This window comes from Trachurus trachurus, assembly GCF_905171665.1.
Source record: "Trachurus trachurus genome assembly, chromosome: 11".
Taxonomy (NCBI): Eukaryota; Metazoa; Chordata; class Actinopteri; order Carangiformes; family Carangidae; genus Trachurus; species Trachurus trachurus.
Genome location: NC_139904.1, coordinates 24261933 through 24278289, shown reverse-complemented (window position 1 = coordinate 24278289; position 16357 = coordinate 24261933). Strand labels below are relative to the sequence as shown.

Genomic DNA, 16357 nt, shown 5'->3' with positions numbered 1-16357 from the left:
TCAAGGTCACTGATCCAAGAGGCATTTAATTCCCTTGTTTGAAACGATATGACTGTATAATGAACCATGCAGACAGTATTACTACAACATAGAATGGCAAGGCAAGGCAATTTTATTTGTGTAGCCCGTTTTTACAGTTTGTCTCAAAGGGCTTCACATGGCATCATAACAACATCCTCTGCCCTTAGACCCTCACATCCACTGAGGAAAAACTTTTAACAGGGAAAAATTGGAGAAACCTCAGGGTGAGCAACAGAGGAGGGATCCCTCACCCAGGACAGACAGACATGACATAGATGTTGTTACAGACAAGAAAACAGTTTACAACACATAATGTGGGAAACATGGAAATGTTAACAAGAGCTGATGGAGGCAGCTTCTGGTGGGAGAAAAGGCAGGGAGAGCAGGCCAGCCTAATGGGAGGACTGGATGGCAGACTGGTTCATGGGAAGGGAGGGCAGGCCGGTTTAACAGAAACTGGAAATACTTCAAATACAACACACAATGATATTCCCTTTATTTTTTACCACATGTGTATCTGTGTGCAATTCATAATTCAATTTGCAGTTTTAAATCAATCTTCCAATGACAGCTCATCATAGTACAGTATATCGTTATATATTAGGGGCAAAGGTGTTTAGAAAATGATATTGGTCCATGTTTGTGCCGACATGTGCAGTCCACTGGAAAAACAAGCACTTGTCGTGGAGTGCTCTGTCAAGTGTTTGTTCTGCGCTGGAGTATCATGAGAGTGACCGTTAGGACCGGTTGCCAGGTAGATGAGGATCCTCTGAAGTGTGAGGCAGCTCTGTAGTGGAGAGACAAGGTGGTCAACACTGCACAGGTGGAACATTAATGCATAAAAAGACGACATAAGAAGATGTTTCCTGAAATACACTGTTACTTAACAAGAGGCACCTAAGGTCTTTTTTACCTGAATAAGCTCAGCAACTTTCTGCCATAATCACCATGTTCTCACCTGTCGCTCAAACCTGTGCAATCAGTTGATGTGTGATTGGTAGAACCTTGTATGGTGTCCTCTTGTCCTGTCCAACCTCAAACCCCCTTTTAAAATCAGATTAATAGTCATCTGATGTCTTACTTGCGGAGACCGTCTGCATGCTGTTTCTTCCTCACAGCCAATCAGCAAACAGGGATTTCTCATGTTCCAGCCAAAGGTCTCAGGGGAATTAGTGTTTGTTTTCATCATCAGGTCATGAGCTTCATGTTCAAACATCCCATATGCTGATAAAGAAAAGAAGAAAGAAGAAAAATCTACAAAAGGTCTCTATATTAGTACAGTATCCCCTCAGGTTCCAGTAAAATATATTTCTTCATCGGAGGTGGCAGAGGCAGATGTGGCACACGGCTGTGACAGAAGCCTCCCAGGCCGCCTCTGATGGCACATCTGGTCAGGTGAAGCAGGCTGCGAGGAGTGTTGCTGCAGACGGCAAACACAGAGTCGTAGAAGTCTTTATGTCGCTGAGGGAGGAAGAAGAAATGTCATCCCATCAATTATAAGAAACAGCAGCATTATTTTCCAACTTCAAGTATGTAGATGCTCTCCTCCACGTTCAATACATCCCTGTACTACCTTGTAGCAGTCATCAGGAATGGCATCTCTCCACTTCGTTGTGGGTTTCAAACGTTCATACGAGTTGATCAGGATTTCTAACACTCTGGGATAGTCATGGCAAGACTGTAGAACCTGCGCAAGACAACGCACAACAAAATGTCGTTCAGCACAAGAAACTTACATGGCCAAAAAGAACACCAATAAAAAGTCCTTACTCCATCAGCAGTGGCTATTCTCAACAAGGGACTGCCCAAATAGGTCCTGCGAGATCTACCACCCAGCAGCACACACACAGACACATACAAAATGTTTTGACTTTTAAGAGTTCTTAAGACTGAAGCTGGAACTGGCTATATAACTTCCTCCTGCTCAATTTAGAGCACTTTTATAAATTGTTTTATGGTGAGTGACCATACATAATGCACTGAATGTAATGTGTTTGTCTAGTGTTTGTATGATGTATTGTAACCCATGCCAGTGCCAGAGATAATTTTCCATTTTATTTAAATTCAATGGACAATAAAGTAGATGGACGTCCTACTGCCATACGTTCAGTTTAACTACTAACTAGTGTTGGTCCACACCTTGTGGAACTGTGGTGGGTAGACCCGCGCTGCGTTGTGGTTGAGCAGCAGCTGGTAGCAGAGCTCAGGTATGGCCATGGGCCTCACACAAGTCACTTTGAGGAGATACTGGATGGGCGCACACCCGTTGATGTCCATGGTTCTTGCATTTGCTCCGGCCTCCAGCAGCATCTGCATCAGGAGGTGATCACAGTTCCAGGCTGCTTTGTGAAGAGCTGTTTTATTGTCTTCTTCTTGGAGGTTTGGATCTGGAGGAGAAAGGAAACGTTTTTGGGAAAGGACGTACAAAGCTTTCATTAAAACACAACAATGGCAATATCCAATCCAGAGGATCTCACCAGCGCGGTGGTCCAGCAGGAGACGACAGACAAGGTGATGATTTTCGCTGTAGATTTGCTCTTTAGTGTCAAAAGCCCAGAAGGCGGCTGTCATCAGGGGCGTCTCCTGAAGAGTGTTGACTGCATCCACAGACGCCCCGTGGGCCAGATATACGACCACCAGCTCTGGAACGCCGAATCTGGCTGCTGTGTGTAACGGTGTGTCCTCTTCATTGTTGTGACTAGGCATGTTGACTTTTGCACCTCCATGGGGAAAACGTAATGATTAATATACTCTTTTATATATTTTACATTACATCCCTAATCCATACTTCTTGAGGGATCATCCCTATGTTCCCCAGGTCCTATGTTCCCCACTTTGTATTGGACTGAAAGGGTCCTATGTTCCCCACTTTGTATTGGACTGAAAGGGTCCTATGTTCCCCACTTTTCCCCCAAAAGGGTCCTATGCTCCCCGCTGTGTATGTGATTGGGGAACATAGAACCCTTTTTTAGAAAAAAGGGTCCTATGTTCCCCGCTTTTCCCCAAAAGGACCTGGGGAACATGCAGTTTTTGGTCTCATACCTGGAAGTTGAGTTGTGACTTTGAGTGAGAAGTGTAATTGTCCTATTGGTTGGGTTTAGGCAATGAAGAAAGGAGTTGGTTAAGTTTAGTAAAAAAGACCAGGTAGAGGCTAGACAGGCCAGAGAGTCCAGATGAGTAGAAAGAGTCCATCGACCAGCAACAGCGGGAAACATAAGACCCTTTTTTAGAAAAAGGATCCTATGTTCCCCAGTATGTATTGTGACCAGGGAACATAGGACTCTTTTTGGGAAAAACGGGGAAAATAGGACCCTTTTTCAAAAAGAAGGTCCTACATAGGACCCGGGGAACATAGGTACGCTCCCCTTCTGGATCCCTCCCTCCTAACCTTTTAGGATGAGCTGCTTGGCACAGCCCACAGACTCTGAAGTGATGCAGTAGTGCAGAGGCGTGTGGCCGCTCAGCGACAGACTGTTGATCTTCGCCCCATGGGCCAGAAGCACTGCCACGCAGTCGCTGTTGGAGACCTCACAGGCCACATGAAGTGGAGTCTTCCCGTTGGGCATCTTGTTCACAGCCGCACCTCTCTGGAGGAGCATCAGTGCTGTTTCTACAGCGTTGTACATCACACACACGTGAATGCCCATCGCCCAGGAGTTCTCCAGTTTGTAGCCTGGCAGCCAATAACCTGTAACAAATCAGTTAAAGGTCAAAGGTGCTGATATCATTTCTGATGTATTATAGATTCATATGTCGTGCTTGCTTTTGAATTGAAAGACTTATGAAGGTGTAAAGGTGATGTTGAAGTTGAAATTAATGATTGAAGATAATGAATTAATGTATATTAGCTGCAGCCTGAAGATGTTTGTTATTGCAATTTACCTTACACAGATGACTCGGCCTGTTAGTATCCATGTGTATTTAGCACCACCTAGAGGATACACTGCAGAACTAGTCCCCTCAATGTGACATTCACCAAGTGTTGACAGTCCAGCTCTTATAAAAATGTATTTCTATGTGGGGACTCATCCTAATATGTCATATTTATTTGTCTGAGCCCACTTTATCAATAATAACTGCTGGTTATGTTCACCTATTTCCTTCTTACCTTGTTTGTATGAGGCCAGGACCATGCTGGGGTCCTCCACCTCCAACACCGTGTCGATGTCTAGTTTGGTGCTGTGCAGAATCTGCAGGACCTCCTGGGCATCGTTGGCCTGCAGGGCCTTCAGAAACCTTTGCTTTAGCTGCTTGAGAGCCAGTTGTCTGGGGGTAAGCTCCTCCATGAACTGAACCCCAACAGAAGGGTCTCGCACTGCCAAACCAGCCACCTCAGACACTAACAGTGCTCTCCACAAAGCATGGAAGAGATTGGAAATGAATGCACAAATTGCTATAATGAAGTAATTAAGCATACCCACACTGGAAGGCCTCCGAAAGCACAGACATGGGAGGTCTACGAAGAGGGAAGTCGGAAATGAAGTATAAGAAGAGGGGCAACAAGTGACAGGAGAAGCAGAAAATAGACCTGGAGTGAAATTTAGCTGAATATAAATAGAAAGGAGAGAGGGGGGGTGTGGTGGCTGGAGAGTTGTAGCTGATTCACAGCCAGCCAGTCTACTGAGATGTTCACTGAGAGAGAGGCTTCATGCAGTGGACGGGCGCATAGTAAAAATAGCAGGCCATGTGAACATGACAGGGGCATGGAAAATGTTTACTTATCTACTCTATTATTCTACGTGACTGACCTGGATCCACACAGAGAACCCAACTTACCAGGCCAACAATGAGAAAAACTAGAAAACTAACAGAAACAAAACAGACACAGATTCTGTCTCATGCTTGCACACGACCACCTCAAACTTGAAAGACAAAAAAAAGAAGAAACAAAAACAAGCTCTGGACAGTGACTGCACATTTTATTCAGTGTGACAGGTAGCTGCCCTTTCAAACTTTTGAGATTGCGAAAAAAGAGAGCAAGGTAATGACAAATAAAGGAAGAGGAGGAGGGGATTAAGCACAGCTTTTTAAAAGAGTGAAAGCATGGCTAGCAGTTTGTGGTGATTATCTTTTGCTCTCTACGCACAATGAAAGACAAACCCTTTTCCAGACATGACTCAAAAAAGTCGCAAAGAGCACCGGGGTCTCATCCATACGTTGGTGTCACTGTGTCAAGCGAGCTCGCTAAGCACATTGAAAAGCTCTGGAATCACATTTCGGCTCAGGTCTGACCTTTTTAGCCACCGCAGCCCATCCGACAAACTGTGTACACACACTGACACAATAGAAAACAAGGCTTCTTTAGGATTCTTACAGCATATTGCTCTCAGTGTTTTTACTATACATACAAAAGAGTCAAAAGAGTGCAGTCTGCTGACCGACTTAACAGGGCAGGGGGGGTATTCACAGAAAGGTTCAAGTGTTACAAAATATTTCATATTAGAATACATCATGAGCAGTTTATTGGAGTTGCACTGGAGCAGCACTATGGTTGTATTAGAGGAAAACCACAAGCACAAGGGGGGAGTATTTGTTTTCTTCTCGCTTTGCATGTCCAAACCTTCCTTCATTTGATAACAACCATTTAAATCTTGAAATAATCTTTCAATTAGCAGTTTTCATTATGTTTGGCAAAAGGAAGTGATCATACAATTCTGGATAAATAATTATTAGGTGTTAATAATACTCTTATTTTTTTGTATAAGTTATCAGAAACAATAGTCAAATTCTTCATTAAATACAGAAATAAATAAATAATAACATTAACAGATCAGTCTTACTGTTGCATTGCATGGCGGTATCTGTAGCCCCAACTATTCTTCCTGCTCTTAACCTGTTACCAGTACACCAGGCAGGGCCCTTAAGACAAAAGGGAGTATTACTGAAGCTGCCTTCATTTCTATCACGGTGAAACTGGTGTCTCTATATTTATTGTAAACCTACGCAATGATTCCTGGGAATGATAAAGAAGTAACACAGGGAACTTGTCTCTCAGTAAGCTTCATAGTCCTAGAAACAAAAACTGCATAAAGTACATAAGTCAAAATCAGTTTAAAAGGTATAATTCTCATCTTACAAGTAAATTAAAAGAGCTTAAAGTCTTACTGAATCAGTTTCATAAGAAAAAAATTATAACTATATTGCATCTATTTGGTGCAATTTCCAGTGTAACATCAGTAGTAATCAGGTAATCTTTTAGACAATTTCTGCACCTCCTGCATCTGTCTTCAATCACAGAGATGAACCACGTATATGGCAGGCATTCCTAAATATTATTAAGAATTTTCCAGAGTAAACTGCATGGTGAGCTTGACTTCCTCTGAAAGAATAAAATGAACAGGAATGGATGACTCGGTTTAGTCTACTGTATGTGTTTCAACACTCACACAGAAGCGGGTAGAGTTCAGAAAAATTCTACTACTCTAGAATTTCTAAAGGCAGCGGCGGGGTATTACTTTGTCATTGAGAGAATATAAAAAGAGGTCAAAAGCAGGTTACAAGCAGAGTCAAAGCAACATTATGCATATGCATATAAGCAGGAAATTTCTTCATCATCTTTTTTTTTTGTTTGTTTGTTTTTATGGTACGGGTTAGGTAAGTTACAAATTTCATGATTACGTTGTACCTGAAGTCTCCATTAGAACCAGTCCAATGAGTACAGCATGTCCTTGTCATTCATAGAGAACTGCTTTAGTTATGGTACATGTGTACAGCACGCAGCACTGGGCGAGTGCAGTGGTTACATTTACAGTGTCCAGTGTTCTTGCAAATGCCGAGAGTTTGTTTCTCTCAGTGAAACTTGGTTCCCAGTTCAGTTCCCATTGGAAAATTCCAGTGTTGTCCTGGTCAGTAGTGAAGGGAAGCAGCATGGGGACACCCAGTGGAGGGAGATGAGTACTGCCTGACCTGTATGTGCTTCAAAGCAATAGAGATTCCACTGATCAATGTATCTGAGCAGTATATACATAAATCTGTCAAAATGGCACATCAGAGATATTTGTATCTGTATTTATACATGGTTGTTGTGTCTAACGGTGTGGTGAAGGATAACGCAGATGGCTCTGAGGATATGATATGGGTTCGGGGTGAAATAAGTTTAGCACAGACTTACTCTGAATATGAATAAATAAACCCAACTTACAAGCTATAAACAGCAAAATAAATAGAACTGAGTCAATTTCTTCTTTCTAAAAACACAGGAAGGGTGTAAAACGAGGCAAATTAAGGGGCAACATACTATTATCCAGCTGCTCGTTTTGGTTTAATTTGCTTGGTGAAAAAGTCACTCAACAATCTCTGACAGTTTGAGGTGGAGCTCCACCACGGAGAACTACTGAACTACTGAGCAGGCGTCCCTCAAGGTTCGTTTGTGGGGCCTACTGACGTTCTGTTCCTCGGTGCTACTTGTTGTGGTGCTACAGTAAAGCAGGAGGTGATCTAATAATTTCGCTTCACTCTGCCGCGCCCTCTTTGCGCGCTTCTTTCTGCTGCTGCTCCAGCTCTCTTTTCCTTAGCTTCTCGCGCTGTTTCTCCACCTTCTCCCGGTTCCTCTTGGCCTTCTCCATCAGAACTTTAAGGTCTTTGATCTTCTTCTTGATCAGGGCACGGTCCTGCGAAGAACTGACTCCAAGGGCCTGAAACAAAAGAAAGAGCTTGAGCATCCTGCTTTTTTTGACCTATTACGAGAAGGATCTATCACAAAAGGGAAAAAGGTATCTGTTTCTCACAGAACATGCATTCATTTTTTTTTAATACTTTATTGCAGAATTCAAGTTCATATTCCAGCACATATCTTATCAGTCACTGGGACGTTCCTGCAACATTTATGACATTTTTTTTTTGTGAAAAACATCAAAGGAAAAGTGATAAATAAATGGATAAAAATAAAATAAAATAAAAAGTAAAATAAGAATAAAAAATAAAAATAAGATACTAATAATAATAATATTAAGGGGAATATTAATAATGGGGGGGGGGGGGGGGGGGCAAAGACAGTTGGAGAAAAGAGAAAAAAAAAAGAAAAAAAAAGGGGCATAAAATAGAAACAAAAATACTATATATACATACACAAATTTGTTCTCTTCAGAGATCTAATAAACATTTCTTCAGGGCTGAAAACATCCGTTTATTTATTTATTTATTAATTTTAATATTATTGGCATTCATGAATGTTTTATTATCCAGGATTTGTTTTTAGGTAAGAACAAAATCTATGAACACTCAGGAGCATACTTACACACATTTGAGAGCTGACACTTGTGCAAAATAACTGATATGGTATTATATGATGTGAATTAGAATAATTTTCTTATCTTTTATGAATGACTTAAGAAAGAATCTACAAAGATTCTTAAGAAAATATTGGTGAATGAGGCCCATTGTTACTGCTTCCATACATTTTGAAAAAACAAAAGAAAACTAATCTAAACAAAAAAAACTACCAAAATATATGTAAATCCCAATATACTATATCCATATTTGCAGACTCTAATGTATCTGTAGGTGCAATGTATGTACAAAAGCATGAAGTTTTAACCTACCTTTAACTCAGAGCTATCCAGCTGGAGCAGCTGTTCTCCATCTATGTTTTTGGCAGTGAATTCTGGGATATGGTGTTCTAAGTTGAGGCCCATGAGCCAGCGGGCCACTTGCTGGGATGTCCACTCTGTAATGGTGCGGTTCTGCCACTGATACTGCTTCGAAAACTGCCCCTCGTCCAGAATCTGAAAAAATATAACAGAAAGAAAAACGAATCAGTCTGACATACATCACTGCACTGAAAGTATATTTTCTACAGAACATAGTGAAGAATGACTCGGCCATAAAAAATGTATAAAGTGGAAATAAGAATAAGAAACACATTAATTCTGTGTGACATGCAAAAAAAATTAACAATGAATTGTGTGAGAATGAAATATGAACACATGGCTTATACTCGACACACGCACACACACATACACCACAAGACACACTTCCAGTAAAACACATTTTCCCTGTAGGCTCGCAGCCTCAGTCTCACCTCATCATCTATCATATCCAGACTCTGAATGTGGCGGCATAGAAAACAACAGAAAATGACTGGGTTGTTAACAGAGCAGCAACAAAATGGCTTCCACTACAGCAGCGGAAAACAACATTTGAATACAATGAGTCAAAACGGGTGCACTGATTGTAGCTTGTTTGTTATCTGCAAGACGGATGTGAGGAGGCAGCTCCCTGTAGAGAATAGAAGATGCTTTCCATAAAGATGATAAATGAGAGCAGTGGCACAAATAAAAAAGACTGTTTGTATTTTGTTTTTTTTTCTGCAAACTGATTGCATTGTAGGAACCTTTTTCGTGCTTTATTTTTTTTGTTCTTGATTGCATTTACAGTACATGTCAGTTTACTAAAATATAAATCTACGGACAGGAGCTAAAGCTGGTGTCGGTCAATTAATTGAAAACTTTTTGGGTGTTCTATGACTTTATATGAACTGATAAAAACTTTTCCAATGCAGTAAAAGAAACAATGTAGAAAGAAAGAATGTATTTAGGGTTTGTACAGCTTCCTGCCAAACAAAAGGAAGGAAGAAAGAAGTATTGTAAGATTGCACACGTACCTCGTCTGAGGACAGGGCCAGGCTGTGTGAGTGTCCTGACATCTTGGCTTCGCTCAGAAGACCGCTGATCTCCACTGAGCTGCTGCTGCTGGCGCTCAGATCATCGTTCAAAGCAGGTCCCTAGAAAAATATTTTAAAAATCAAAAACACTTCTTCTAAAGCCTTGTGGTGAGACCCGACTGGCTCTGAGGCTGAATTTAGTAGATTAGTTGGACGCTTCTCTCTCATTGATGTTTCTGTGAAGTGTTATTGATTAAAAGCGAACTGACGCTGCATTAGTATGTTGATGCTGCAAATTTAATCAAGTAGGAGTTATTAAATGTATTTCTTAAACAGACGGATTAGATAGGAGTGAATGAATCGAGAAATTGAAGGGCTTTTCCTCTGAACACGCACCAGAATGACTGATGTGCTTCATGCTAATATTTGAAAGTCAATAAGAACTACAGAAGACAAATATATTTAAGCTGGTAGATGGACTGCAAGAAGACATGGCTGTGTATATCCATCATTTTTAAGCTGTTCCATTACAGCACAAACTGTAAATGTGATTAGTGGTGAGGAATGATGTAGCTGGATGCTGTCCAACTCCAAAAATCTCTCACTCTCTTTGTCCTTGTGTGTGAGAGAGAGTGTGGACATTCAGGAAAACACATTAAGATCCAAGACTGTGCTCAAACAGCAAGAGGCACGCTGCCGATGCCGCTGAGAAATACAGACTATCTTCCTCTGTATGAGACCAATATTTTCTGTTTCTTACATTCAACAAGATAATGCAACTTCAACCACCTCTTTGAGTCTCAGTAAAGGATAAATCAAGACTAATCTTACAGATTCAGACTTTCAGCTTCCTGCGATGAATCTTTACTTAAATGCTTCACATTACTATTAAAGGGCATAAATTGTGTATTGATTTAGCTTTTGATGTGAGCTCATCTGAAGCTCAGAGCAAGTCCACGGAGAAAAAAAAAGGACTGGATTGGTTCAGGATCAAAAATAATCTCCTTCTTAATCCTAAAGTAACCACATCTGATATTACACAGGATTAGAAACAGCTCATGCAAGTTCCTACACTGCAACAAACGTCCATGTTAACAGTTTTAATCTTATTGAATTAGTATGACATTTAACCCATTCAATATATCTTATGAAACAAGCTGTTTTGCAGTGGAAACACTGGGGAAGAGATTTTTTAATTGGATTTTAATACTATAATATAATATAAAACAGATCATATGACTGCTAAAATGGACATTTTGGCAGTGTGGCTGAGGACAGAGCTAAGATTAGAGAAGACATTTAGGATCATGTCAGTCTACACATTGACTTTCTTGTAATTAATAATGCAATTAAGCATATGCTTGTGCCACTACAATTAATTTAGCTACTTAACCCTGTTTACCTCTTAGAGCCCCAACATATACAACACATACCCATTTCAGTGGATTGAGGTACAACTGAACAGAACACAAAATTATACAATACCAAATAATATGAATAGGAGAAGAAGTGGGGCCATGTGAGGGAGGTCTGTTCAACACAAGTAACACAACATATTAAAGCTAAATTATGTACCACAGGAAAACCTGTCATTAAACTTACAATATCTAAGTACCTGCTCTGACTGGACTTAATAATCACTTAATAATCACATCACTGAATGATTATTTGTCCACTCTGTTACCAAACTTGTTGTACCTTGGCATTGAGCTTCTCTGGGCTGTTCTCTGCTGATGGCTCAGTGGAGCTGAAAGCGAGACAGGGAGAGAAACAGAGGGAGGAAGGTATGAAATAGATAAACAGCTGCTGGTACAGGAACATCAGAAAACGTGCTCCAGATCCTGCCCTATAGTTTTGTGTTTATTAGCTGGAGTCAGACAAACAAAATGAAAAGAGCTCTGTAGCTCTGATACAGTCATTATTTACCTATTTCCAGGGGAGCCTCTGGGATCTGTGTCCTTCACTTTGGTTTTCCTGAGGGAGGACCTGAATATAAAAATGTTAAAAGAAAGAGTAAAATACATCAATCTGGCCTTAACAGTTATAGAGTAGTGTTGAGTCTTTAATGTGCTTTGCTAACCACAGATGTTTCATAAGTGCTATTACATTGCTAAATCGTTTTCAGATTAATAACTCAGTATCTGTCCTTAATACATGAAATAAATATGCCACCCATTTGTATGTACCACATTAAGCATAAGCCTAACCTTTTAAGCAAAGCACCTATAATGAATTATATGGCTCCAAACTTCTCTCATACTGTGTCAGCACAAATAATATGTAGAAAAAACACTTGAAATTATTTTCATATTGCTTACATCACATTTGGTCTCAAATAATCCCCCCAAAGAACTAACAAATACTTGTGCCTGATAACTCCAGTTCCATCAGTAATGTATGGTGGCTTCATGCACTCAAAAAGATAATATGGCACACCACTGTTTGTCATCTTACCCAGAGTCCAGAGCTTGTCTGTTCTCCCCCAGGCTGTGAGAGGGGCTCGACATTGCAGGAGAGTGAGAACCTGTGATCACAAACACTGATGTTAGTCCGACTTAAGTGCTTATATAAATACATAACAAAAATATAACTATTGTAATGAGAGAAAAGTGGGAGATACAGATAGACAGTGTGTATAGTTACAGATATCGTACCTAGGGTTCGTCTGGGGGAGCTCTCTGCACTGTGCACCACAGCTCCTCCATCACAAGAGGCCACGATCGAACCAGAGTGGCTGTGGGCTGGACTCCCATGACCCTCTGCTACCTGAAGAGGGATACAAAAAAAAAAAAGGCAGAAAGAATTATAAAGTCAGTGGTAGAAAGTGAGATGAGAGAGAAACGTAAAAGAGGAGAAGCAGAGAAAGAGAATTGAAAATGCAAAATTAAAAGGGAGGAAAGCAGCAGCTGAGAAGTGGTCCTACAAAAAAAGTAGAATAAAGTGCAATCAAAGGAAAACTGATCTGAGCAGCCAGCACTGCAGACTAATCTGAGAGAAGTCACTTGACATACTTTCACCATTTCTAATTCCTCGCCCTCTTTACCCCACGAAGCCTCACACTGCCCACTTTCTGTGTTCTTGCCATTTCTCATCCAATTCTCGGGCTGTTTATCCAATCTGAACTCGTTCCTGCCTGAGCTGAGTTATGGGACAGCATTAGCCAGACGAGAGCCTTTCATCCAGAAAAAAGACTGTGGCTGTGATTATCACACTGGGAGAGACAATAAGTTGTGACAGCGCCACAGACTCAATTAGTGCCGTGGAGCAGCATACAGCAATTAATCCATTAAAGGAATAAAGTGGAATGGACAGGGGTTAAAGACACACAACGCACTGATAGACACACGCACATACAGTAATTACACACCCTGTGGCGAAATAAAAGGCATAATAAATGTAAGGGGGGGGTCTAATGAGAATAATGGAGCTTGTTTGATGAGTAAAAAAAATCCAAATCACATCTGGTTGATATTTAAACAGATGTTGTTAGGCAGTAAATCTGTTTTATGTTTAAAGGAGTCATCACCCGGAAATCACATTTTTCCTTGTTAAAACATGTATATTGGTGTTGGACCTAAAGGTGGCTGAGTTTTTTCGTTTGGGCTCTTTGTTTAAGCCAGAGTAGTTCATGAGGCTGCACACCGCAAATTACCAGATTTTGACTCTGCTCCTATGGTGATGTCACCATAGGAGCCTTCTTTTAAACCCACCTCTCTTCCACCACCCCGACTTACGCAGCGCCGCCATTACTTATTGTTTTATTTCCCACTGTAGCGCTGTTATTTCGTCACTTTATTAAATTTTAATAATTTTTCATGCAAGAAAGTAAGGGTTTAGATCCCCAATGTGCGGTTTGTTTATCCAAATGACGGCTGTTTAGAAGTTTGCTCTGACGTTGGGAGAAGTGCTCTAGCGAGCTACAGCGAGCACCAGAGGAGCGGAGGAGTGGCTCCTCAGCAACCAGTCTGCAGAGCTCGTTGGCCGGCCAAACTACGTCGTCATGCCGGGGGAGGAAACAATTGCTAATTAACTTACCCGCAGGTTTGTAGAGGTTTACCGCCGGCTGGTTAAATTATTTTTAGGAGATAAATGTTGGTCTCATTGATGAAATCTAACAATTGAGGCAGTCCGATTAGTTTGTTTGAATGAAAAGTGAAGCTTCACACAGAGCAGCAGCTCAGCCCCGGGGCTCTGTAGCCTACTGTACGTACACAAATCACCACATTTGCATCAATAAATACATGTTTTACAATGAACCGATTACATTTTGTTTTATTTTATTAAGTTATATAACATGGTTACGGTACACGGCAGAGAGCAGCATAGTATGCGGTTTCCAATACAGCAATGCCTGCATGTAGCCCACAGGGCCAGCCACCATTCCGGCTCTGTCCTTCCTGCGTCCAATCAATGCGCGCCTCATTACAAAACCTTGTGCTTACCCTCACGAGAGAAAATTGCAGTATGAAAAAGTGTCAGAACAAGCTCTATGTTTGATTTAAAAAAAAATATTCTAATGAGTTTTAAGAATTGATTCAAAGCAATTAAAGGGGGACTGGATACGTAAAAAACTAGGTGATGACTCCTTTAAGCTTCAATGAATAAAAGGGGGGGGAAAGTACAGGTGTGTGTGACAGTGTGTGTTGTAATACAAACCTCTCCCTCTGTAGAGCTGATGCCGTCACAGGTGAGTCCTCTGTAACTCTTCTTTTTGCTGGGTGAGTGGGGAGAGCCCTCCCTCGTGTCTGCAGCCACGCACACACACACACACAGACAGACATACGATCGTGATTGAGGTTGACATGTTGAAAAAAAAAACCACACACACTGTAATGCATCTGTTCATCAATTATGTGCATGGTTTCTTTTTTTTGTCCCAGCCTTTATTTTAAGGCTCACATTTGGCCACGGCCCGATGTCGACACCTTCCATTGAATAACTTTATTAAAAAAACATCAGCTCTGATGAAATATCATATCTTCCTCTAAAAGTAACCCTATTAATTAGGCAGGCAATTATCATGTTTCTGCTCATTCCTTGAGTGTACAGGGAAACGCTGTCAGATGAGACAAATTTGAAAAAGATAATTTGAGCAGATCCTGTCTTCTCCTCCCACACACCCTCTCTCCTCCATATCCCTTTCCAGCCGTCTCCCTCGATCCCCCTCTCTCTCCTTTTTAATATTGCATAATGGGCTGCATCACTCGGATCAGTGCAGATCCAAACACTCTGTTATCCCGTCTGCGCTGTGCACAGATATGGCACTTCTCTGTGCAGACTCGGCTCTGACAGATGCAGCCACTGAAACGAAGCCAGCTTAGCTTAAGGAGGAGAGGAGAACAGAGGCAGACAGATGTGCTCAAAAGGGATAACTTGTTTGTTTTTGTTTGCAGAAGAACAGAACAAAATGAGTTCATGTGAAGGTCAAGGCAGTGAGAGGAACACATAGCACCATGTGTTTGAATTGTATTGTGTATGTGTGTGCACTTTTGTTTACACTTTGGAACAGCGCAGTTATGTGTTGTCACTTCTCTTCACAGGGCGACATGTAGGAGCCGACAAATGTTGATTGCAGTGTGCAACAAGAAGAGTTTTATTTAAACAATCGGAGCTTTGAGGGAACTACAACTTTATTTATAACCATTTTCTCTGACGTAAATGTGAAGGCTGCAGCTGTTCATGTCATCTCTTACTCTCCTGTTTGAGAAATCACTCTGTTCATTAGGAAATATGTTCATTTGCTTGCTTGGTAAAAGTTCCACGGAAAGTTCCATATCTCTCTCCGTTCAACGTGAAGCCGGAGCCAATTGGCCGATTCTCATCTAACTCTCAAAAAGAGAGTGAATAAGCATTTTCGCGAACTTTTCCTTCACGTCAAAAATATCATAATAATGACCAATCATGGTGAGACAGACCTCTGGCTGGTGCTGCAGCCCTGGCGGGGCTGTGCTGCTGAGCGCTGAGCCTCTCAGCACTGTTGCTGTTGTTGTTGTTGACCTGGATGCCGTTCTGCTTCATCAGCTGCATTAGCTCGGACTCTAACGCTGCAATCTGTCGTGGGAGAGGAACAAATCAATGTTAATCAGCCGTAGGCATTTACCTGTAAAAAAAAAAAAAACAACTGTTTTAAACAATTGAATGTTAATGGCCAACATGTTTCCATTAGAAAACAGTCTCTTTTGGGAGTTAGAAAAGTGGACGTGTTGACTTTTCCAGGTTCGCCGCCTGCAGTGAGGACTAGCCTCAACACATGGGGGCGGCTGCTCTACCAACTGAGCTAAACACTGCCCTAATAGTAAGATCTATAAGGTGTAAACAGCTGCAACAGTTTTTGTTGACGTAACTTTTCATGGCTACTGTGTTGTGTCTGATCTGCATTATTAAAACCTGGTTTGATGTTCAGAATTTCCTATAACTTGACTCTTGCCTTGCTTGATGTGAGCAATGATTCAACTTGTCCTGTTTGATTCTCATCACAATAACTTGGCACTTGCTTGAAACCCGAGGGTTAAATAAAAGAGATGAGATTTGCTTTCTTCCATTCTCTGCCATTCGCCCTGTACAGTGGAGAGCAGGAGGAGACTGAGAGTCCAGTGTGGAGGATAATAGTAGGGGACAGTCAAGTTGACTGCCCATTCAACTGTGGGACGTGACCTGAGACTTGTGCGGAAAACAACACAACTGTCATGTTTTAAGACTGAGACGGCAGAAAATCAGTTGACAGCAGAACGAACT

General features: G+C 41.3%; 2 protein-coding genes across 2 annotated transcripts in view; both read right to left on the bottom strand.

Moving 5' to 3' along the window:
* Positions 1-482: 482 nt before the first annotated feature.
* Positions 483-4484, bottom strand: asb4 (ankyrin repeat and SOCS box containing 4). The gene is made up of 7 exons (XM_083982743.1): positions 4130-4484; positions 3410-3709; positions 2499-2741; positions 2161-2408; positions 1595-1708; positions 980-1482; positions 483-808 (listed from the first exon to the last, which is right to left on the bottom strand). Exons 1-6 carry the CDS (start codon positions 4434-4436, stop codon positions 1294-1296), a joined length of 1401 nt encoding a protein of 466 aa, XP_083838869.1. The 5' UTR covers positions 4437-4484; the 3' UTR covers positions 483-808; positions 980-1293.
* Positions 4485-7472: 2988 nt separating this feature from the next.
* The window catches only part of ppp1r9a (protein phosphatase 1, regulatory subunit 9A), a gene marked incomplete at its 3' end in the record, with an annotated part of 46087 nt that continues 37202 nt past the window's right edge, over positions 7473-16357 (bottom strand). Inside the window, exons 11-21 of the mRNA XM_083982799.1 lie at positions 15538-15673; positions 14275-14367; positions 12277-12384; positions 12077-12161; positions 11549-11596; positions 11321-11369; positions 11108-11152; positions 9623-9742; positions 9041-9064; positions 8562-8744; positions 7473-7655 (exon numbers count right to left, since the gene is read on the bottom strand). Coding sequence (XP_083838925.1) covers positions 7473-7655; positions 8562-8744; positions 9041-9064; positions 9623-9742; positions 11108-11152; positions 11321-11369; positions 11549-11596; positions 12077-12161; positions 12277-12384; positions 14275-14367; positions 15538-15673 — 1074 coding nt within the window. The remainder of the gene's footprint in view (positions 7656-8561; positions 8745-9040; positions 9065-9622; positions 9743-11107; positions 11153-11320; positions 11370-11548; positions 11597-12076; positions 12162-12276; positions 12385-14274; positions 14368-15537; positions 15674-16357) is intronic.

Bases quoted from the DNA above. Each gene is read 5' to 3' on its own strand.
- asb4 (XM_083982743.1), bottom strand. From the start codon at position 4,436: ATGCTTAATTACTTCATTATAGCAATTTGTGCATTCATTTCCAATCTC. The intron at 3,710-4,129 runs GTAAGAAGGAAA...GATTTGTTACAG, and splicing joins CCTGGCCTCATACAAACAAG to GTTATTGGCTGCCAGGCTAC. The intron at 2,409-2,498 runs GTGAGATCCTCT...TTTCTCCTCCAG, and splicing joins CCTGCTGGACCACCGCGCTG to ATCCAAACCTCCAAGAAGAA.